Genomic DNA, 24,585 nt, shown 5'->3' with positions numbered 1-24,585 from the left:
TGCCAATGCTGAGGATTAAGAGGCAAGAACCACACTAAAATGGCTAGAAGAGCTCTTGCACTCTCACCTTTCATCCCTCCTGAAGTTCTGTGGCCATGAATATGGGCAGACCCGACTTGACCCTGTCCTTGACATCTTGTCCTGGAGGAGGGGGTGGCAGGAGTATCTCTAAACAGGATCCAACAGTACACCCCCACCAAATGCTAGTTGCAGGTCTAAGATGGCTTTTGTTGTTCCTTTGGAGTCCTTTTCTTGTCCTGAACTTGTTCTTAATACTGGATTGAGGCCAGTATGAGCACAGGCCCCAGTTTCTGCCACCCTGTGTGCATAGATCCTTCCATTGCTCCTCAGGACCTGAAAGTCCATGAGACAGATGGCCACAGACATGCTGGAAATTTCCTCTGCCAAAACCTCAGAAAGAAAATGCAGTTCTCTTATCACATTCATCATTTATCCTCCTAGATTTCACTGTAGAGATGTGAAATCATTGTGTTCAAAATAAAGAAAGCCTTCCCATCTCCTGTTCTTCTGCCTGCACATTTCAGTGGTTCCCTCCTGACCCATGGGGCATTTGTTCTAAGACCTCCATAGACAGTATCAAAATCATATGTGCTGGGTTTTTTCCTATACACACATATATGATAAAATTTAAAGTATAAATTAGGCACAATGAAATATTAGCCATAATGGCTAATTATGAAGATACACTGTTATAAACTTATGTGAACGTATTTTCTCTCTCAAAATTGTGAAAGCAAATATTAAAAGTCTAAGACCGGTGTCTCACAACTACAGTCCTATCTAATTTGGAGGCCGAGATCACAGTTTGAAGCCAGTGGTGAGACTTTTATTTCTAGTTAACCAGCAAAAACTTGGAAGTGGAGCTATGGCTTGAGCAGAAAAGCCAAAGGTCAGGGCCCTGACCTTGAGTTCAAGACCCAGTACCAGCACACACATTAAAAGATCCCGAGACTGTCTAACCCCCATAACTGAAATCATGGGAAGGTCACCATGGATGGATAAGGTGTATCAGTTATATTCCTTCCCAATCACAGAGTCCTGAGAGTTCACAGTTATCTCTCAGACACTGGCCTACTGCACAGTATTTAAGGACAACCTAGTATGTTCACCATATTTTAGCTATATGTCAGCAGGTAAAATGAAAGTAGAGGCTTGGATCTATCAAAAAGGGACATTCATACATTCACCCAAGATAGGTTTCAGTTCTTAAGGCCCTTAGGATTCACTTGCAAGTTGTAGTTTTGAAATTCACAGGAGCCAAGAGTGAGCCTTGTCAGAGCCAGAGTTCAGTGGCATTCAGAGTGCTATGGAGTAGTTGTTTCAGTTGTTATCAGATGAATTTTAAGGGAGAGGATATTTTGTCTTTTGCATTTTATTTTGATCCAGAATGTCTGATCAGAGTGAGCATAGAAGTATCTGCTTTCCTTTCACTCAGCAAGGCTTGTCTGGGCCATGCTGTGAGCTAGTGAAGGTGGATATTGCACTTTGTATGCAGACCACCTGCTTATGGCTTATGGGCCATCTAAACTCCCCTGTCATATCCCCTACCCATTGTTCCAGGGGGACCAAGGAGGCCTGAGGACCTTGCAGAGAAAGTGGACCTCTTTCCTGAAGGCCAAGCTGATCTGCTCCCGGCCAGACATAGGCTTGATATTCAACATACTGCAAGATGTCTTCGTGCTGAGGGCCCCGGACCTCAAAGAGCCTGTATTCTATGCACTCTTCACCCCACAGCTGTAAGTGCCTTTGGCAGAGGAGGTATGTGCCTTCCCTGCTGGCCTACTATGTTCTGTAAGTTCATATGGTCTCCCTTTTGCAGGAACAACGTGGGGCTATCAGCAGTCTGTGCCTATACACTGTCCACAGTGGAGGCAGTCTTCTCCCGTGGCAAGTACATGCAGAGCACCACAGTGGAGCAGTCCCACACTAAGTGGGTGCGATACAACGGACCAGTGCCCACTCCACGGCCTGGGGCGGTAAGCAGCATGGTAGCTTGAAAGAAGGACTCTTCTTATCATCCAAGGGTTCAGTCCCACAAATGAAACTTGACCAAGTTGCCAAGGCTCACCTGTGGGTCACCTGGTCACAGGAGTCTCCACCCAGCCAGGCAGCTGCTGAGCCTGATTGCTGAGGAGCACAGCTCTCAGTCCTTCTCTGTTGGTTTCTGTGTGCGGAATAATGGGTCTCGCGAGACTCTCTGAGTGAGGTGTGCTACCGGCAGGTGTTTTGCCAAAGTAACATTGCATAATACAGTTAGGAACTAGTTCATTTTTAGTTTCCTGCTGAGAAAGAAACAATTTCTCCACAAAGGCTTCTGTACTGTCATGAGCTCTACTCTCTCTCTCTCTCTCTTTTTTTTTTTTTTTTGGCCAGTCCTAGGCTGTGAACTCAGGGCCTGAGCACTGTCCCTGGCTTCTTTTTTGTTCAAGGCTAGCACTCTGCCACTTGAGCCACAGTGCCCCTTCTGGCCATTTTCTGTATATGTTGTGCTGAGGAATCGAACCCAGGGCCTCATGTATACAAGGCAAGCTCTTGCCAGTAGGCCATATTCCCAGCCCCGAGCTCTACTCTCTTTCCTACAAAAACTAGTCGATTTTAGGTAAAACAAACTAATCATTCTAGCTGATGTCATCACCCAATCATTGTTTCCCACATGGTAAGTGGGTGTTTATGTGGCTCTTGGATAGGCCCCGACCTAGTCCTCCCCCAGGACTGGATCTTTCTGTGAGTATCTGACAGATGCTGTTGTGTATATTGGGCTCAGTAAATATGTTCTCTAGTGCTTATGCATTTTGTTTAACGCATATCAAACCATTCTTGATGTTTTTTTTTTTAATGCTATTTAGTATTAGACTGTTCTTCAGTAATGCTTTCTGTGCTTCTCTTATTATGGGAAAGCTATCAAATGATGGGTGTTTTCATTTCATGGCTCAGTAGTCTTTCTTTCATAGATAATCCCTACTCTGATTATGCACCAAAAGTGCAGTCTTATCCTATAGACATACTTTAAAACTGTATCCTCTGATTCCTGGGATGAGGCCCCCTCAGGTATCCCACGTCACTCTTCTTTGGAGACGTTCAGTGTCTACACCTTACATGATTCTCAGTGCTGTGCTTGGGTGGACACATTAACCAGGAAATCATTTGCCCTCACAGTGCATCAACAGCGAGGCACGCGCGGCCAACTACACCAGCTCTTTGAATTTACCAGACAAAACTCTTCAGTTCGTCAAAGACCACCCTTTGATGGATGATTCAGTAACTCCAATAGACAACAGGCCCAGATTAGTCAAAAAAGATGTGAACTACACCCAGATCGTGGTGGACAGGACCCAAGCCCTGGATGGGACCGTCTATGATGTCATGTTTATCAGCACAGGTGGGTTCTGTGGGCTTCACAGTCACAGTGCATCTGTCTGCATCCTTAGATAAGGAAAAGGAAGTCCACTTGAAATCCTTTGGGGGTAGATATGTCCATCTCTTGAGGTGACAAGAGGTTTGTGATAGTATGAAATGATTTCTGAAACATAACACCTGTACTTCAGGTAATCCATTAGTCAACTGGAAAACATGTGAAAGATTGCAACTCCTGGTCTGTGTCTGAACAGTGCTATTGCAAAGACATCCCTATTGTGAGAAACCTGGGTGATTCCTGTCAGTGCTGGTTGTGAGCTCTGATCCGTCTGGCACTTCCTGAGTGCTAATAGGCCTATTGCTGCAACCTGGAAAGACCTACACTGAGACAGGTCCTGACCTGTTGGAGGCACACCTCCTCATCTGTGCACACTAGAACCAGTATTTCTGGACCATGGCCTGTAGCCTTGGCAGCTGACAGGGCTCTGAGCCCACCCCTGGAGCTTCCCAGCTGATATATGCCCTGCCCTCAACTGCCGGCAGCCCCATTGGGATCTCTGGAGGGCCTGTGGAGCCCAGGAGTTGCCTCAGGTGGAATGAGCCTTCCACTCTCAGTGGCAGCTTGATGGATGAAGGGTGTTTGACTAAACATGTGATAGGGCCTTATACTACGTGAGAAAGTAAGAATACTTTGTAAATGGTTTTTTAGTCTTTTTTTTTTTTTTTTGGCGGGGGCGTAGGGATAATAGCAGCCTTTGAACTCATGGCCACATGCTTGCTAGACTAGGATCTATTGTTGAGCCACACCTCCAGTCCTGTTTTTCACCTTATTTTTAGGATCGTGTCTTTCTTGCTAGGACATGCCTCTCAGTCACCACCTGCCTGCTTCAGGCTTTTCATACTGCCTGCAGAACAGGTGCGCACTACTACAGCCAGCTTCATTCTTTGGACTTTTTGCTGGAGTTGGACTAGACTGACATTCTCCACCTCCCACATAGCTTAGTATGATAAGCAGGCTCCATTTTATCCAGAGATGGATTGAGAAAGGAGTTTGCCAACATTTTTCTCCCTGGTGTGGTATCAAACCATGGTCCTCCTGCTCTCAACCTGCCATGTAACTAGGAATAAAGGAGTGAACCACTGGCACCCTAGCTCTTTTTCATGTCTTCCACAACACTGTCTTCTTAGCCTAAGCATTTCATTGAGAGAGTAACTTGGGAGGGCAGAAGGGGGAGCATTTGCCTCTGCGTGACCTTTATGACCTTGATGTGTCCCTCTGGGTGGCTTCACTGACCTGGGGATTTGATCTTGCAGATCGGGGCACCCTCCATAAAGCTGTCAGCCTTGACAATGATATGCACATCATTGAGGAGACACGACTTTTCCAGAACTTTGAACCAGTACAAAACCTACTACTGTCTTCGAAGAAGGTAAAGTGGCTAAGGTAGTAGGACTGGTGGCCCCTTTGCTGAGTAGCTTTGCAGGTCTGTGATGTAAACTGACCAGCCTGAGTGTGGTTGCTATATAGAAAACTGTTCTATGAACATCAGAAGGAGGCAGACAGAGATGGGGAAAGCAGAACTTCACGGAGTCCTTGGTGCAGATGGCAGATGGAAAGTTGAGACAGTGCCCCATGAAAACATGTTCTTGTGTTCTGAACCTTTAAGATTGCAGACTTGCAGGTGGATGTCACCATGTATAAAGAATGAATCTTTAGAAACTTGTAAGAGAACTGGCAGGCCACTGTACAGTTCTCACCTGTGTCAACACCACGCTTGGTTCCTAATCAAGGGAAACAAATGTTTCCTAGGAAGAAACTGACAATACATTCTAGAGACTGGAGCCTTGACTGCCTGAGCTCAGCTTGGAGTGAGCCAGGCTGTGGACATCAAGCTTAGCACGTCCTAAAACTTTCATAGGTAACAAATCACTATTTTTATTCACCCTTAAATCCCTTCAGCCTGAGGACAGGATGGAAACATCCAAGGGGTGGTAGTGGTTGGATTTGACTCCCCTGTCACATGTCCACCTGTGTGTGGGAAGCAGTTCCACAGCTGGTTGGAGCGGTGAGGAGAAGAACACAGGCAAGTCCAGATCCTGACTGCTGTGACCCTCAGTTGCCAGTTTGTGTGTTTTGTGCTTCTCTTTCCCCTTCTTAAAATGGCCTTAAATCACACACACATATCCCTCCACACACACACACACTACACACTATGTTGTTGTGAGCACTACATGAATCTTGTGAAGTCCAGGATCCAGGAAGAATCTGTGACCTGGGCTGCCACCTGCCTCCACTGAAGGGTGGCCCAGGGCACGACCTTGCCATGTTCCTATCAGCCAGGACGCTCCTCTCCTGGTCATGGTCTCCGGAGGGCCTCATGTACAGGCCTCATGCTGTGACTGGGCCACACTTATCATGTCCATTACTGATCCTGTCCTGCTTTCTTCCTCCTGGCTACCTCCTTTCCATGGCCTTGCTCTGATCCTTGGCCCACATAATTCTCTGTGGCTGAGATTCTCAAGTTTACTACAGTCTGCTCAAGCATCCTGTGGCAGGGATGCACATTCACACCAGCCCTGCAGAGCGCTGCCTTCCTGAGTTGCTCCCTTCCCAAGGACCAGAGTACCCAGGGCCTTTGCCCATGTGACACAGGCATCGTCCATGCAGATGGAATAGAGCTGGCCTCTCAGCCGCTGCCTGTTTGCAGACATCCCTTCAAAGTCTCTCACCCTCTTTCCCAGCTGTGTCCACAAAGTGTGAGGAGGCTGTGTCTGATCTTCAGATTCATTCCTTGTTTGTCTTGCAACATGAAAAAACAGCATTTGCTTACTGGTTCTGAAAAGGAAATCTCCTAGTTGGTCTGTGAGCTTCCAGATACTGAGTATCTGTGTTTGTTTTCCCTTTTGTCTCCAGAGACCAAATGGGCCAAAGACTTGAAAGTGGCTGTGTGATCCAGCCCTGACCTTTCCCTAGTAACATCTGGATCTCCCAGGTTGCTCCACATGTGCTTCATCCAGACTTGTTCAAGCACCCAGGAGGCCTCTATAGTGTGCAGTATTCTTTGGAAGGAATGGGGACCTAGTGTGAGTTTCTAGTGAGAAGGTGCTTTAGAGGCTCCTGTGGAGATAGGGAATTGTTGACCCAGCAGGACCCACCCACAGCAGCTTATCTTCATAGATATGAACTTCTCTGTCTGGCCAGCATCCCCAGCATAGCCATGTGACTGAGTTCTGGCTGATGGCAGGTGCACACAGCATGGAGCTGTACCAACCTCTATGTGGAACCCTCCCCACTGTGTTCTATATGCCCTGGAAGCCCCTGCCTCCTGGGGTCCTTGTGCCTCTCTCTGCCACGTGGGGTTGAGACTCGGTTGCTCAGGGCAGGTAAGAAAGGATGCATAGGCCCTTTGAGTCCTATGCCTTCTCCTTAAGTCATTTAGCCTTGGTGGATTTGGATGTATGGCTGTGTTGCCATGGTACAGGCAGCAGCTATTTTCGGCCTGTCTGGATGGGCTCCTTCCTCTGCTCACAGAGGAACAGGTCTGTGGAACGTGGAGAAACCATTCTAGTGGCTCCTGTGAAGGTTCAGAAGGAGCCAGTAGCACAGTTCCCCTGTCCAACAACTGGGATAGAGGCAGGTTCTCCTCACAAACTCTCTTCTCTGATTATCACGGCAGGATTTGGTTTGAATTATGGTAGATACACTTGTAGAGGAGGGTAGATCATGTGCCTGGCATATCCCATGCCCTGGGCTCCATTCCAATCACAGGAAAAAAAATATAGACTTGAAATGTACCATCCCACCTGTTTGTTCATTTGTTTTGTTTATTTTTTTTATTTATTTTTTTTTTTGCCAGTCCTGGGCCTTGGACTCAGGGCCTGAGCACTGTCCCTGGCTTCTTCCCGCTCAAGGCTAGCACTCTGCCACTTGAGCCACAGCGCCGCTTCTGGCCGTTTTTTCTGTATATGTGGTGCTGGGGAATCGAACCTAGGGCCTCGTGTATCCGAGGCTGGCACTCTTGCCGCTAGGCTATATCCCCAGCCCTGTTTTGTTTATTTTTATTTTTTGTGCTGGTACTAGGGCTTGGGCACTGTTCCTTAGCTATTTTACCCAGGGCTGGTGGTCTACCACTTGAACCATAGCTCCACTTCCAGTCTTTTTGCTGGTTAATTGAAAATATGAATCTCAAATGCTTTTTCTACTCAGCTGGCTTTGAACTGTGATCCTCAGATCTCAGCTTCTGAGTAGCTAGGATTACAGACATGAGCCACTAGTGCAGCCTCCATCCCACCCATGTTTTAGGTGTACAATTCAACAGTCATAAACACACTCACCTTGCTCTGCACCATCCCACCTTCCATCTCCAGAACTTCTCATTTTTCTGGACTGGAACTCTGACCGTATTTTCTCCATCTTGTTCCCCTGCCCTTGGCCCCCATATTCTTCCTTTTGTCTCTCTTGAGTTTTACTACTCAAGACAGCTCCTATAAGTAGAACCACACATCTGTCTTGTGACTGGCTTATTCCACTTAGCACAATGTCTGTGGGTTCAGTTCATGCCATAGCACAAATTAGACTACCTATTCTTTTTAAGGCCAAGAAATATTCCATTGTCTGCATAGACCATGTTCGTCCACAGATGGCCACTTGGTCTGTTTCCATCCTTTAGTTGCCATGAACATGGTACACAGATATCTGAGTCTCTCTGTTATATATCTGGATGCATATGACATGTGCGCATTCCATGGCTTTCAGAGCCCTTGTGTCAGTGTTTATGAAGGTGCATCTTGTTGGTGAGATGCAGCTTGTGTGACAGTGGAGTGGAAAGGAGCTCTAGTTGGGCTGTTCACTGCTGGCCACACAGTCCCATCACATGCCTGCAGGGCTGCATGCACAGGTACCACCAGAAACAAAAGGGCTGCTGAATAAGCCCAGGTTGGACCCAAGGCACAGGTTTGATGGGAAACCTTAAGGAGCCAGGAGCTCAAGCAGTGGCTACAGCACAATGTATTACTAGCCCTTTGTACTACTGCTGGCCAGACTTCTTCTTCTTTGCCTTCTTGAGCATTTGCAAAAGAGCAGTGATGATAGGATAGCATGTGGGTGTTTGTGCCCCAGATTAGACTTACTTTCCGTACAGAGTCACAAGGACATTGTGCAGGGCCGGACCAGGCTCTGTCTTCTGTCTAATGTCATCCCAGTTTTCGTTCTGTGGAAGGAGTACTCATTTACACCCTTCATACAGTGCCCAAAAATGCTCTGTCATTCTCACAGAGACCTGGAGCTCTTGCTGTCCATGATGTCCACCTAATGCCTGTCTGTCTCCTCCTTCCGCACACAGGGAAGGAAGTTTGTCTATGCCAGCTCTAACTCAGGAGTGGTACAGGTCCCCCTGTCTTTCTGCGGGAAGCACAGCAGCTGTGAGGACTGCGTGCTGGCACGGGACCCCTACTGTGCCTGGAGTTCATCCACACACACCTGCATGGATCTTCATGAGGCCCAGAGCCCCAGCAGGTATGAACAGGGCACTGTGGACCACCCTTCCCCCATGAGCGTGCAGTGACTTATGGGAGCCCTTTGCCTTTCAGGACTTGGATTCAGGAAATGAGCGGTGATGTGTCCTCATGCCCAGGTGAGTGCTCCCCATTGTACTATCCCCTCAGGAACAGTGAGGCTATCCAACCATTCCCAGTGCTTCAGCTCTATGGCATTTGTATGTGTGTTTATGTATGTTTTCCTTTCTCCCCTTTGATCAGAGGTCACCTGTCACGTGCTTGATTTGTTACTTTCTTTGTCCCTTTGATAACAAAAAAATACTTGTATTTGCATAGGGTATACTAGAAATCATTTCAACTTCTCAATTTGAGTTTTTTAAACAAAACAATTACCTGTTAAGAATGAGAGGCAGTAGTCCCAGAGTACAGGCTGAACAGCTCTAACCCAGTATTCACAAAACTGAAACTTTTTGAGTGCCAGTGTGACCCCATAAGTAGAAAATTTCACACCATGAGACTCGTGTTTCATGCAAAAAATCATTTTAAATATTATATAAATTTAACTGCAGGCTCTGTGTCTAAGATGCACTTACAAATAAATCCTGTATTTAGGTTTTAGTTCTCCTCCCCAAGCTATACCTCATTTCACACATGCAAATATTCCAAAATCTAAACACACTTGTAATTCCAAAATCCTTCTGGCCCCAAACACCTCAGACAAGAGACATGCAGCCCATAGTTAGTTCGACTAGTATTCCTTTCCCATCAGGATCCTATTTTCTGTGGCTAACCATTGGGAGATAGTGATGTAGCCAAAGCCAGGGGTGGAATTGGGCTAGGATGCCCAGGACCCATCCCTCCTCTATCTGACAGCAGCATCTAGGTTAGGAGAAATAGGAAAGAAATGTAAGACCAACACCAACTTCTGGCCTTCCCAACTTCTAGCAGAATCACTTGGTATCTAACTCAGACACATAACTGTCACACAGACACATAACTGGCCGTTGCTTACTGTCACCAGCCTGATGAGTTTTCTCCCGGGACTTGGGGTGAGATGTGGGATTTCTGCTAGCCAGATTCCATCTTGCTTTGTTCATGCATGTCTTTATCTTTTCGGTTGGCCTGAAGGTCCATCTTGCTCCCGTGGATGAGACTCTTGTGTCGTCTGTAGGTATTGACCGATATTCGAAAGCAGTTGAGGGTTGTTGATGCTGTGCACATTTATCTTGATGTTCCAGATAAAAGTAAAGAAAGTTTCCGGCAGCATTTTTTCAAGCATGGTGGCACAGCAGAACTCAAATGCTCCCAAAAGTCCAACCTGGCCCAGGTGGTGTGGAAGTTCCAGAATGGTGTATTGAAGGCTGAGAGCCCTAAGTATGGTCTTGTGGGCAGGAAAAACCTGCTCATCTTCAACCTGTCTGAGGGAGACAGTGGGGTATACCAGTGCCTGTCGGAGGAGAGGGTCAGGAACAAGACAGTCTCTCAGCTGCTCACCAAGCATGTCCTGGAGGTAAAAATAGTCCCACGGACTCCAGGGACCACTACTTTGTCAGCTTCTCAGACAGAAGGTAGAAGAATGACCCCCAGAATGTCAGCGGCATCCTCCCTGGAGTTATCTGCCTCGACTCCAGCCATACAGGCCACCACACCAATTGCTGTTACCTCCCCTCCCAAGCCCCTGCCTACTAGCACCTCCTGTGAACCAAAGCTCATCAACAAGGTTCCCCAGCTCCACTCAGCAAAGACAGTGTATCTCAAGTCGAGCGACAACCGTCTTCTCATGTCCCTCTTCCTCTTCATCTTCGTCCTTTTCCTCTGCCTCTTAGTCTACAACTGTTACAAGGGCTACCTGCCCGGACAGTGCTTGAAATTCCGTTCAGCGCTGCTGCTCGGGAAAAAGAAGCCCAAGTCAGACTTTTCTGACCTAGAGCAGAGCGTAAAGGAGACATTGGTGGAGCCTGGAAGCTTCTCCCAGCAGAATGGAGAGCATCCCAAGCCAGCTCTGGACACTGGCTACGAGACAGAGCAGGACACCATCACCAGCAAAGTCCCCACAGACCGCGAGGACTCGCAGAGGATCGATGATCTCTCTGCCAGGGAAAAGCCTTTTGACGTCAAGTGTGAACTGAAGTTTGCTGATTCAGATGCCGATGGAGACTGAGGCCCGTGGTGTGCTCCTGCCTGTGTCTTTGCAGTCTGTGTGTGGAGAGTTTAGTGTTTAACCAGTGCAGTAGCCAAGTCTCAAGATTGTGCAGCAAACCTCACCCTTTGTCTCTTCTCTTGAGTTGAAGCTGTGACTTGTTTCTCTTTGTCTGTTTGGAAAATGACAAGCATTGCATCCCAGTCTCAAGTCCCGCAGTTGTTGGAGTACTTTAAAATGTTCCTGTGGGTAGTGGCACCATGTTACCTTAGCCCTTATTTTTGTCCTGGGGGAGAGATGGTGACCTCTACTGTCTGGGAAGAGTGACCCTTCCGCTTCCCCTTTTCGTAGCAACTACTAAAAGATAATTTAATTCCAGATTGGAAATGACATTTTAGTTTATCAGATTGGTAACTTATTTGCCTGTTGTCCAGATTGGCACGATTCTTTTCTTCCATTTAATTATTTTTTAGTACTTTTACTTTGATTGTGTTGATGTCTTTGGTCAGTTTTTTTTTACAATTATAAGAAGCAGATGTTTAATATTTAGAAGATGTGGATCTTCTACGTTTTGTTATATGATATGCAATGTGGCTTATGTTGCTTAAGGTTCTCAGGGATAGACTCTTTTTGCTGAAGGCATTCTTTCGGCTTTTTAGAAATGTGGACCTAAAACCACCTGTTGAACACACTCACTTTTTGATCTGATTTCTTTTTATTCTTTGAGGGAAGCATCATTTTAGACAGACTTTTTTGCTCTACTCTCTTTTTTTTTCCACATCCACAAGGCAGGTTTTGTGTAACAAAGGCATTGGGCCATGAAAGGAGACGAGTTTCATAAGTTCATAAGTTCATGGCAATGCCGCTGGTCAAAACCTCCTGTCCACATGGACAGTGCCTTTGGAAAGATGATTCGAACACCTCCTGTCTCATCTCATACCCATGGTCCTCGGGCGTCCCCTGTGGCCTTGCTCCTCCGTTTCACAGAGCTGTCCTCCTGGAAGAGAAGTGGGCCAGGTAGATGGGGCCGCCCCGCCGGCTGTGGGCAGGACCACGGCATCCTCGGGCATCCAGCAGCCATTCCATTCCAGATGACTCTACGACTGTCACTAAAGATGTAAACGGGCGGTACGATTTTCACACTCATCTTACACTCCACATCCCCAGTCTGTAAACACCCATTACAAGGAGACTTTTATTCCATGGCAAAGAGCAATAAACTGGGATTCTGTGTGTCTGTGTGACAGCCTCATCTACAGCATGATGTGATTTGGTCATTTTGGTGGCAACGTCTGTGTTTTTATAAGATTTACTTTCTTTTTATTTTTCTACTTTGAATTGTATATATTTGGAAAGTACCCAAATAAATGAGAAGCCTTATCATTGATTTGGGCAGGCTGTTACTTAGTTACTTGTGTGATGGCTCCAGCAGGGCAGTCCGGGGCACTTCCTTTTCCTCCTCCACCTGTCTGTTTCCTGCTGCATTTTGCACTCCCCAGCATGGGATCTGTTCCTGACTACCTTCTTTCCTTAGTGCCCTTTTCTTTTCTGTCCTCTGTCTCGCAGCCTCATCTCCTAAGCCCTTTCCTCCTCCTGGTTCCTCATCCCTGTCCTGTTTGGGCCCCAACTCGTCTTCTCCCCGAAGCCCCTGGCCAGCCTTGGGCTCAGGGCCTCACAGCAGCACGCAGGTCACCTTGCTGCCACCCTTCCTGGGTGACCAAGCACAGCAAGTGCAGGCGCTGGGGACCTTCCATCTCTTCTGCCAGGCTGTAGGTAAGTCATACCCTGTCTGTCACTGTCTTCCCATTGGCCACCACTGGAAGCACAGTGGCATGTGAGAAGGGCCTCTCCACATCCACTCCATCCTCTAGCTCCTGCTGCCTTTATGGCTGTGCTTCTGGGGTCACATTGTATCTTACTTTCATAGCAATTTATCCAGAGATAAACTGTGAATAGCCATCACCAAGCTGTTCTAAGATACAGCAGAGATCTGCCATAAAGGTCTAGGTGTTGGCTATTTGGAACCTCTGATTCCAGCAGAGAGGTTCTCATCATAACTGCTCAGGTCGGCCACCGTGCTGTAAAAGCAGTAATGGGTGATGTGTAATGATGGGCAGATACTGACAGAAACCATCCTGTGTCAGATTTGTTACAAAAGCCAGTTTTCCAACCTTGACATGGAAGGAAACCCATTTCTCCAGTAAGACTGAATCTTCACCTCTTTGGCTCCTTCCTGCCCCCCATGGCTTTGCTGGTGACCTTTGTTGTGGGAACATGTCACCTCCAGCAAGGGCTGATCAGAGGTCAGATGGTCTGGCCAGTTCCTGCTCCCTTGCAAGAGTCTACATGGAGGGCATTGCCCTGTGCTGTGTGTGAGTTAGTTGCTACCAGGGGATGACATGGTATGCAATGCAGGTGTGATCAGTGTAGGTCGACAGCTCATGAGCCCTTAGTGCTCAGGGGGGATGGCTAGGGCACTGGTCACTTTGTGACTTCAGAGTCAACCTCAGCTTGGCTGCTGGAAGGGCAGGGTTCAACATTGTCCCTAACCTTCCAATGGCTTAGTGCCAGGCAGGGTGGGCAGAGCAAGTCCATTGGCCTAGGTCTGGCACTGCTTTCTACATATCCTGTCATTTACTAGCAGAATTGAGTTTGTTATGGTTCACCATGCTCTGAGCCATGATGCCTCAACACATACCACGTACTTGCCACACACAACACCACCAGACAATCTACCACATACCTCCAAATACCACACAATATACCTTACGACATGACTTAACACCTTGTCATTACACTCCACACTTACCATACCCACATTCTCCAAATACTACACTATATACACACCACATCATATCACATACATCCCAAACACTACAGATTACACACAACATGCCACATTCCACTGCATAACCACACTCACCGTATACATACCACCAGATACCATACTAACAGTATACATATCTACCATACCACATACCATAACTACACACCACATGCATGCCACCACACTGCACACACATGCTTCTTATCGTGCATATAGCACATAGCATACACACCATACCACTTGTACACATCACCCACTCATACATCATTTGTGCATCACACCATATGCATACCACATACTGTATATATTTTATATGTATACTACACACAGCTCAGTCCCATACACACATCTTAAATGTCAAACCGTACCTAGACATGCCATATCCATTCCGTATAGCAACTAGACAACACATATAACATGTCATACATGTACCATACATACACACACAGGCCCACCCACATAATCCAAGGTTTATAGTTGCAGACCCTTCTCTAGTCACATCTGCAAAACTCTTACCACACAAAGTCCTGAGGCAGGATCCACATGTGAGGGTTACCATGAGACTCACCACTATATGACTTCATTGCTGCTGCTCAATGGGCTTGGGCCATTTATGAGGACAGCTGAACCCAGCAGAAACCCTTCTTGGGCAGCTAAGCCTTCTGATTGATGGGCAGCTGCATCCCTTTGAGCCCTGGAGGCTGCTCAGACCCTTATCCTTACCCGTCCACAGATCTTCTGGAACCATTGTGGGAAGCAAGGTGAGGCCTGGGCAGCAGAAGCCTTGGTAGCTCTAACCCCTAACCTAGTTGTGCCTTAGAGGAGGGCACACCAGGAGAGTGCCCCTCTGTGACATTTCTCCATCTCAGGATTCCCTGTTGTGTCTGTTGACAAGTTCCAGCCATCAAGCCTCTCTCAGTCACTGTTCAGGCTGTCCTTTGTTTTGGATGGGTTATGACCCCCAAGCTCCGAGCCAATCCAGTCCTCATCTGGAAGCCATGAGTCCTCAGTTGTCTCCAGTTGTCAGTCCAGATCCCCATGAAGTCCTTAGTGGTGCGGAGTGATTGTCACCTCTGGAGACCACTGGATGAAGTCCTGACTGTGGATGTTTGTTGGGATGTCTTGAGGAGGTGAACTTCAGATCCACCTTACCACAGTAAAGGCTCATTTTACTGTTAAGTCATGGAGAAGGAATGACACACTTGAACTTGGGCTTCAGTCCCTTAGAGGTAACAAATGCAGCTGCACAGGGACAAGGTTTAATTCTGCACTTGTGTCTCTCAGCCTCAGTCTGAGAAGAACAAAATCAGGTGAAGTCTGAGCCAACAGCTCATACTTCCCAGAACCCAGAGCCAGTACAAACATGACATGGTTGCTAGGGAATCACATGAGATCTGAGGCTACAATATAAGCAAATTTCTATAAAATGAGGCATGTAGTACTACCCTGTCCTGAATTTCTCAGAGTAGGCCTGAGTGAAATGGGGTAAATTTTGACAGATGAGAACTTCAAGCCTGCAGGAGCTTTAAGAGCCTTCCCATAGCTGAAAGCAGAAAATTTCCAGAAGCGTTGCCTTACCTACCACACACACCCCAAAACCAGATGAGGATGTGGGCAACACTACCCAAGCCATCCTAGCAAGATTGGATGATAGGGTACTTGGGGCAAATGGCCCAAAGCAGAAACAAGTGATCTTCCCAACAGGGCCCTAGCTGGGAGATGGGAGAATGAAGCCCCATGAGCTCAGCATATGGACATGAGCAGCTATGTTGTAGATTTGGATTAAAAGCCACTACTAGTGTACATTGATGGTGCAGCACAGATGGGGTAGCCCTGCAGAATGGCTTTTGTTTTGTGCCAGTCCTGGAACTTGAACTGGGGGCCTGCGCACTGTCTCTGAGCTTTTTTGCTCAAGGCTAATGCTTTACTACATGAGCCACAGCTCAATTTCTGGCTTAAAAAAAAAAAGATGATTAATGGGAGATAAGAGTTCCACAGACGTTCCTGCCTGGGCTGGCTTTGAACCATGAACCTCAGATATCAGCCTCCTCAACAGCTAGAATTACTGGCTTGTGCCACCGGCACTTGGCATGCAGATTGGTTTTAACTCATTTCCCTCTCTCTTCAATCTCCTCTGCATTCAAAAGGAGTTGGATAGCTTAAAAAGAAGGAATGCAATGTAAGTACTTAAATTTTTTTAACATCTAGTAATGATGTCCATTTTTTGACGAATATGACATATTTAAGACCATCCCAATTATAGTAGAATTTGCAGCTAGTATGTTCCAGGCTACTCCTGCCCAAACCCAAAAGTGTGCATCTCTAACTTGATCTACTGGGATTCTCTGTCCAATGGTTTTGTTGTGAGAACTTTCGAAAGTCCCCTGTCCTCACCATTGTGGGAGCTGGTGGATGGAAAAAGAGATTAAGCTTCTTTTAGAAATGATATTCATGTTTGATGTGGCAAAACACTCTCATTCTTTGAGTTTTTGATACTGCCAGAGTTTCTTTTACTTTAAGAAAGTTTCTTAAATTAGCTTTAAGAAACTAACTGCCCATCAGCTGGGGAATGGCTAATAAAATATGGTGTCATGAAGACATCGAGCAGTTCCAAAGAAGGGAACACTTGCCTGTCCCTGTTGTCTGCATTTCCACACCCATGGATCAGTCAACCATGGATCAGAAATAGTCACAAAAAGAGAAAAATGGACTCTGTACTGAATGTGTTCAGACATTTTTTTTTCTTACAACTATCCCTAAACAATGTAGTATATCAACTGTTTAATAATAGCATTAGTGCTATATTAGGGTTTCTGAGTAATTCAGAGATGATTTAGTGTATATAGTAGATATGTGTAGACTATACACTATGTCATTTTATATATGGGACTTGAGTATTTGTGGATTTGGGTGACCTAGAGCCAGTCCTCTGCGGACACTGAGGGAAGGCTGTATTTATGATCCCCAGTGGATGGACATGGAGATAAGTGTGTTTGCATATACGTGTAGGTATACATTCAGATACCTTGGTAGATAGATGAAGTAACTTGTGGCTAGAGTTGAAAACACTTAAGTAGAAAGAAACAAATTTTGTAGACTGGGATTGTGGAGTGTGTATAGTGTGTATAGTGAGTATAGTGAAGACGTGGTCCAAGTGCTGGAAGCCAATGGGAAATGAAGGTCCCAGGAATCTAGAGCCCTTTCCTACTCTCTGTTGGGGTGGGGGCATCCTCCAGACAAAGCCCAGGGACTAAACTGGAAGCTGCTCCTAGTCACCTGTATTCCAGCTGAGGCAGAACCCCTCCTCTGGGGAGAGCCCTTTGCCTCTCTGGCAGTTCCTCTGAGTCTTGATATTCAGGACATGGATGGAGATGGTGCATATGCCCACAGGTCCTGGAGACCTCCGCCTCATCTGGGAGAAGAACAGCCGTGTCCTGGAGACGTGTGTGCCAGTGCAGGTCCACACACTGCCTGATGGCAGGACCCATCTGCTCAGCTGGCTGCGAGACAGCATCCAGGAGAGTACCGAGTACCGCTGCTCTGTCCTCTCCTCTGCGGGGAAGCAGTCCTCCAATGTGCAAGTGTCTGTGCTAAGACGTGGTAAGTGATGTCCATGCCCCTGTAAACACGTAGGAGGACAATTTTCATGTTTCTCTGAAAATATGCTTACGTGTAGCACTTGAGATTTGAGATTAACCTACTGACTTTCCACTAAGAAATATGAGCATCTCTTTTCATTCTGCTCCCCCAGTGTGCACAGGCATACTTGCACATACCATGCATGTGCCTTTACATGCCACACACACGTCTTGTATATAAATGCACAGACATATATCACACCAATATCTGCACAGACCACATGGGATACCTACACAGACACTAAGTAGATATGTACATGCAATGCTTGCATACATGCATATGCCACACAAAATGCATGCTTGTACATAGAGATGCCTTCATTCAACACTAACATGCATACTTGTACCTACACCACATACATGCCTGTGTAAGGCACACAGATTTATTTATGCATATGTCACATATGCTAATATACACAGCGTGCATACTTGTATACATACCACATGGCACATGCCCAAAACAACCATCCTTGCATGTCTACCACTTATAACCTACACATTCCACAGTATACATATGTGCACACACATGGCTCTTATATGTCTGTGCCTTGTGCATACCTGTATACATATGACATGCAAAACCCACACATGCATACTTATATCACAAGCCTGCACAAGACACATACATTCCTATAGGCACTCCACATATACACACATACCAGACATACACTGCGCACTTGCATACATGCATTGCCACTTACACATGCACACATCCACATCACACACTACTCATTGGCATGCACATCAACTTGCTGCCAGTCTCTCTTTCCAACACAGGAACCTGTGTTTATGTTATTAGGACAGCTGAGTTCCTGGGCCTGGTTGGATTTCCTTACTTGTGCTGTTTCTCACAGGATTGTTCACTATGCTTATTTCTATTTGCTTAGTTCTCAGTTCTTAGTTCTCAGGAATTCAACCAGCTTTAAATTCTGCAGCTGTCCAACTCACTTGATTACTGTAAACAAAGCAGTGTCATTGGTCTCCCTGGAACCTGGAGGTCAGCTCCCATCCTGAAACCAGAGTTAGGTGTTGCTCTGGGCTCACCTTGAGGCTGATGATGGTTTTCCTGTTGGATCACCTTGTTTCCTAGGTGTGCTTCTCTTGATTTGCTGTTTTGTGGTAATGTATCTTCTAGCCCACCTCAGAAAAGGTTACATGGAAGTGATGTTTTGAACCTGTGCTGGGAATGCAAATTGGACTGACAGTCACTTGCATGCAGTTGTGTGAGGCTCTGCTCCCCTCTCTTCTAGCTCTGGGTATTTCACCTGTCCTGTGTTTCTTCTCTGACAGCTTCAGTGTTCTCCCACTTTCTTAAGCACTGTGAGATCTCATCATAGCTTGGTCTTTTCATGTGCTGGCTTAGAGCTATTACATATGAAAACCCAGCCCCCAATTCTAGAACATTTTCTTAAATATCTGTTCACAGTTTTTCATTGCATTTTTTGTTCTCTTTCTGGAACTCCTTCCAGGCAAGAGGATACTCAGGATGCTCCTCTACCACTCCACCTATTTATTGTAACTTCTTTAACTTTTCTTTCTACTTCTTAATTTTTTTCAATTGAACTTAAATGATGGAACAAAGGGTGACCCAACTCAACAGTGATACTCACTAGACACTGTATTGGAAATTAACTGTACAACTTGGACAGGGTGGTAGGGAGGGAAAAAAACAGAGAAAATGAAGGAGAGGTAGACAGTGTTAAAAAAGAAATGTATTCATTACCTGACTTATATAACTGTAATCTCTCTGTATGTCACCTTCACAATGAAAAAAAGAAATTCTGTTTTTCTATTTACATAAGAAAGATTCCCTAGAGTCCTTTAGTGAGTTCAAGAGAGCAAAAGTAGTTGCAAAGGTTCCCCTTTGGACCTCCAGCTGTACCCCTGTCCACAAAATACCATGGCTTCCCTGCCTCATCTAAGAGTTAGAGGCCCCATTGCCAAACCAATGGCCATGAAGTGTCTGCAAGAGGCATCAGGACAGCATGAAGTCCTCTCTTGCTTCACTGCATCTAGTTTCCTTGTCTGAGGAGGTGGGTGATGCTGTTACCCTGCTTACAGATGAGGTCACGAAAGCCCAGAAAACAAGTATAGGGCAAGACTTGACTTTGAGTTCAAGCTGCTTTACAGCCAAATTACAGGTGGTTAGAAGACAAGGTTACTGTTCAGACAGCTCAGAGTTTTCTCACCCTTTGGTGATTTTTGTTTTTGAAGGTAAAGGCAATGTTGAAACAGTTGTTTACAAAGCAAAATGTTTTTCTACTGGTAACAAGACTGCTTCTCTACTCCCCTCACATGTTAGAATCTGAGGTGTCCCTGGAGACCACTGAAGGGGCCCTTGTTCCCCCATTCTCTAACCCCACTGGGGTCTGGACCGCAGGCACTTGCACTGACCCACCTGCTTCTGGATGGCTTTCTGTCTGAAGGGCTCTTATTCATGGAGCCTCAAATTCACAGAGATAAGCCTGTGGCTCAGGGAAATGGATGTACTTCATTATTGCTTGGCTGATGTTTGTGTCAAGGTGGCCTTGCAAGTTAGGAACTTGTAGAGGTATTCTTCTGTTTTGGTTTTGGTTTTGGTGCAGGTCCTGGGGCTTGAACTCAGCACCTGGGCACTATCTCTGGACTTCTTTTGCTCAAAGCCAGCACTGTACTACTTGATCCACAGGTCCACTTCTGGCTCTCTCTCTCTCTCTCTCTCTCTCTCTCTCTCTCTCTCTCTCTCTCTCTCTCTCTCTCTCTCTCTCTCTTCTCTCTCTCTCTCTCTCTGTGTGTGTGTGTGTGTGTGTGTGTGTGTGTGATTAATTTGAGATGAGTCTCACAGACATTTCTGCCTAGACAAGATCTTCAGATCTCAGGTTCCTAAGTAGCTAGGATTATAAGCATGAGCCACTGGTGCCTAGCTAAGTAACTTGTTTTGAGAATACACATAGGAAGCCACTGAAGAGTGAATGGCAAGGGACATAATGTTTCCATAACCCACGGTTATGCTGGTTTCCTGTGATACTATCAGTCTCAGAGAGAGCCAAGCTGACTTCTGAGGCTCTGTGCTACTCTCACTGGAGGGAGCTGAGGAATCACCTGAGACCTGGGGTCTGTGCCACCTGTGTGGCTGTGGGAAGTCCTCTGTCACAAAGGAACAAGAAGTGGCAATGGGGTATGTGAGGATAGGTCCATTGTGGCCTTGAGAAAAGCTGCCAGTGGAGAGTAGGATGTGCCAGGGATGTTTTGAGCACTGCCAGTAAGGAAAACAAGACCACTGGATGCCTGGAGTTCTGCTGTGGCCTCACTCCACCTAGCCAGGGGTCAACCCAGTAAGACAGGCCACTGGGGCAGGTCAGAACTGAGGATCGCCCACCCTCTGCAGTCTCATTGGACAGTGGGCAGCATCAGTGCCATAGAATCTGACAAAGCTGTGACCTCAGCCTTGCTTGTCTTCCAGAGGCAGCCCAGCAGGAAAAGTGGAGCAGAGAGCTTGCTACCTGGCGGGCTGTAGTTGGGGAGCATGATCGGCTGATGCAGGGCTGGAGGAAGGCCTGGGTATGTATTTGGCCATCCCAGAGATATCTTTCTTTGGACCCACATTTGCCAGTAGGCCCCTTACTTACTGTCAGTCTGCAGAGCAGTTCTGTTTTTGAATCTTGCCACCCTGGGGGAATCCTGGGTCAAGGGTCAAGGAATGCCTGAGGCAGTATTAGGAGGCATGCACAGGGCAGTGACAGGACCCACACTCTGCAAGTCACCACTTTGAGGCAAGCAGGAAACCTGCAAAGGTTGGACTGCCTCCTGGTGGCTCCTAGCTGGGTTCTGATGGGGAACAGGGAGAAGTGGCATCCTGGGTCTATCCCTTATGGGGCCGGTCACCAGCTCCAAACCTGTAGAAATCAACAATGACCCAAGACTTCTCATACATAAGGAAGACTGTCTAGACCACAGGACCTTGAGTCCCTGGTGTGGCTGCTTTGGCTACCATCAGAGACTTGGCCAGAGGTAGATAGATGGGTCTCCATCATCTCAATCCCTCAAAGTGCTGTGGGGTCAGATGGTTGCCAGGCTGCCTGATGGTCATCCAACAGGGTTGCCAACAAGGGGAGAGCATGCATAGTTGGCCTTTCATACTGGAGGACATACATGCACATTCCCTTTTCCAATTCCTTCCATAACATCTTCTCTGGGTACCCCAGGATGCTCTGAGCACCCCCCCCCGCCCCCCGTGAAGAAGCAGCAGCAAGAGGTGGAACTTATGGCTGCTTCTTTGCCTTTCTGTCCTCTGAGAAGACCTCTCCCAAATGCTTTCATCCTTAAGACTCTAAGTGGACTGGTCTCACGGGAGGAGATGTTCAGTTCTGTTACATCTTAGACATCTATGGGAGAAACAAAACTGAGCAGGTAAAGCCCATGTGTTCTCCTAAGATTTCAAATATCTCCTTGTTCTTTCAGGAAAGCTGCAGTAAGGACACCTTCTAGGTACCAGGAGACCACTTCCAGTGCAGATCCTGAGCTGATCCTAGCTGACCCACTCCTGCAGAAAGCCCTGTACTCAAAGGAGCAAGCTGTTCTGCCCTGGCTGGCTATGCACAACCATTGGGCCGCCATCTGCCTGGCTCCACCACGAGGATGACCAGTAGATACACTGAACCCCAACTGAGCCTGGGAGTGTAGCCAGGACCTTTTGAAATGTAGGTACTAATGTAGGACAGAAGGGTATGTCTGGCAGACACAGGTGACCAGGTGTTCAGGAGGCTGCAAACCAAAGCAAGTATCCTGTGCAAACAGTAGTGAAGGCTCCTCCGCCCCAGGCAGCCACCCCTATCTAATTCCAAGACATCATTTTACATCCATACATCCATTCCTCCCCCAGGACAGAAAGCAGGGCTGATGTGGCCAACTCCCCACCTGATTCCTCAGGGGCAAGTCCAGCCCATTGCTCCACCCGCCCGCCTAATGCACTAGCCATTTCACCCCAGCTGCCAGGAAAAGTGATTCCAGGTGAAGTCCTTTGCTTTATGCCTTGAGTGAGGATGAGGTCCATTCGAAGTATGTATGTGAGGGAGGGGCTCTGCACAGTCTGTGTGTCATCTTCACTAACCTCAGACCACGGGCTGTGAGTGTTTTTAAAGTGCCACATGCTCTTCCTGCCTGTGAGTGTTTCCCTGTCAGTGCTCTCCTTCTGCAACAGGCCATCAAGCAGTAGAAGTAGAGGTGGAAAAGCCAAACAGCTCAATTATGCAAATCTCCTGGTGCCACATTAAACTGTTATAACAGTGTCTAAATGGTGAGAGTTTTCTTATACTTGCTTCTGTGTCTCTAATTATTAAAGCTGTTTACTGAAGACTCTGTCATTGTGTGTGAACTTGTGAAGGCTTGACCCTAGAGCTGTCTGGTCTTTAATCTTAGAGACATGTCTGTTCTTGACTGTAAAATGAGTTTTCACAGGTATCATTAAACCAAAACCTCTGTTACAAACAAAGCCAACCTCTATGTGACACAGGGAGACGCTGTATGTCCCTTTAGTTATGCAACTATAGCCAACTCCACTTCCCTTCTTTCTGGGGCAGGGTGAGCCTGGAATCAGTCCTGTTTTGAGTGTACATGTTCCAACCAGTCACTTTCTGGATACAGCATGAATGACCATCCTCTGCCTGGGTTCCAGGCAGACTCATGCACTCTGTTCCCCACATAGAGCTCCTGTTCACCCAGCCCTGCCAAGCTGCCATTGTCAATTCAACCATTTTGTGGTACTAGTCCATGGGGGCAAGTGAGAGCACACGGGTGATGTTCTCTGACTGCAAAGAGGTGCCAGTCCGTTATGGACAATTGGTACCACTCTAACTGCAGCACAGTAGGACAAATGGCACAGGTCACTTCCCAGTGGCCCTGCCTAGCTTTCCATACTAGGATAACTGGCATGCTACCCCAGCCTGCTTCCAGCCTGACCCACAACCTTTCTTATCTTTAAAATCTCTTACACATTCTTATGACTAGCAATGATTCCAAATGAAATGTATTATCTTTTGGATGGGATCCCAAATGTACCAAACAATTTAGGAAGATATAAGTGTTATCTATGTGATCAAATCTTCTGAATCTCAGTAAGTCTGATAATGTATGGGTCCCATGTTTGACCAGGGACATTTCTAGGTAGACTGCACTAACCACTGCTGTGGGGAATCAGCCCTGCCCACCACACATGAGTTGGCATTGCCTTTATAGAAGCTGATATTTGTTTCCCCACATATACCTTCTGTCGAGCTACCTTACAAGGCCCTTATACAACTCCAGTAATATTTCTTTTTGATTCCCTTCAGTTTTCTCCATATAAACTTGTTTCTCAATCTCACCATGAACAGCTAAGTATAATCCTTCCACAAGACTGATTACTACTGAACACTAACTCTTTTGTCCATCCTACTTCCTGTCTTAGTAACTATTCAGAGAAAAAAAATTCCTGTATCTTTTCTCCCCCTCCTTCTCCTCTCCCTCCCCCTCCTCCTTCTCCTCTCCCTCCCCCTCCTCCTTCCCCTCCAGCCCATCCTTCTCCTTCCGCCTCTCCCTCTTTCTCCTCCTCCTCCTCCTTTCTGTTTTTGGGGTTTGTTTTTAAGGTGCTAGTCCTGGGTCTTGAACTCAGTGCGCTATTCCTGAGCTTTTTTACTTAAGGCTAGTGCTCTACTACTTCAGCCACAGCTCCACTTCCAGCTCTCGTGTGTGTGTGTGTGTGTGTGTGTGTGTGTGTGTGTGTGTGTGTGTGTATGTGTGTGCACGCGCGCGCGCGTGCGTGCTTAATTGAAGATGAGAGTCTCACAGACTTTCCTGCCCTGGTTGACTTTGAACCACAGTCCTCAAGTCTCAGCCTCCAGAGTAACTAAGATTACAGGCACGAGCTACTGGCACCTGGCTATTTTCTGTTTTCTTTCTTTTTTTCCTCCACTTTAGTCTTTTGAGACAAGATCTTACTGAGGAGTTCAACCTAGCCTAAACTAGTGATTCTATTGCCTTAGCCTTCTAGGTGCTAGAATTAGAAGCATGAGCTATAATCCCTCTGCTTATTAATTAGGCAAATTTCCAAATGAACATACACCAAAAAAGCCTAACCACAACCTGGACTTATC

The 24,585-nt window shown here is 46.7% G+C and overlaps 1 protein-coding gene and 1 long non-coding RNA gene across 6 annotated transcripts in view; one reads left to right on the top strand and one right to left on the bottom strand.

Moving 5' to 3' along the window:
• Positions 1 to 22,808, top strand: part of LOC125346359 (semaphorin-4D) — a 107,670-nt gene extending 84,862 nt beyond the window's left edge. For 2 of the 5 annotated variants that reach the window (XM_048338965.1, XM_048338884.1), the window contains 7 exons: positions 1,582 to 1,757; positions 1,841 to 1,997; positions 3,178 to 3,400; positions 4,690 to 4,805; positions 8,718 to 8,890; positions 8,965 to 9,008; positions 10,110 to 12,398. In XM_048338965.1, the coding sequence (XP_048194922.1) occupies positions 1,582 to 1,757; positions 1,841 to 1,997; positions 3,178 to 3,400; positions 4,690 to 4,805; positions 8,718 to 8,890; positions 8,965 to 9,008; positions 10,110 to 11,032 (1,812 nt within the window). In that variant the 3' untranslated portion in view covers positions 11,033 to 12,398. Of the gene's footprint in view, positions 1 to 1,581; positions 1,758 to 1,840; positions 1,998 to 3,177; positions 3,401 to 4,689; positions 4,806 to 8,717; positions 8,891 to 8,964; positions 9,009 to 10,109; positions 12,399 to 12,577; positions 12,785 to 17,228; positions 17,439 to 20,918; positions 21,017 to 21,916 lie in introns of those variants that run through there. The other 3 variants (XM_048339213.1, XM_048339048.1, XM_048339130.1) reach the window with 3 other exon arrangements.
• Positions 14,457 to 22,856, bottom strand: LOC125346727. Its single transcript, XR_007210025.1, has 3 exons — positions 22,846 to 22,856; positions 22,439 to 22,443; positions 14,457 to 15,416 (listed from the first exon to the last, which is right to left on the bottom strand). It is a non-coding gene; the product is annotated as an uncharacterized LOC125346727 (long non-coding RNA).
• Between the last annotated feature and the right edge of the window lie 1,729 nt (positions 22,857 to 24,585).

The sequence above is a fragment of the Perognathus longimembris genome, chromosome 1, assembly GCF_023159225.1.
Source record: "Perognathus longimembris pacificus isolate PPM17 chromosome 1, ASM2315922v1, whole genome shotgun sequence".
Taxonomy (NCBI): Eukaryota; Metazoa; Chordata; class Mammalia; order Rodentia; family Heteromyidae; genus Perognathus; species Perognathus longimembris.
Note: the sequence above shows the minus strand (reverse complement) of the source record. Positions and strands in the feature narration are given on the sequence as shown.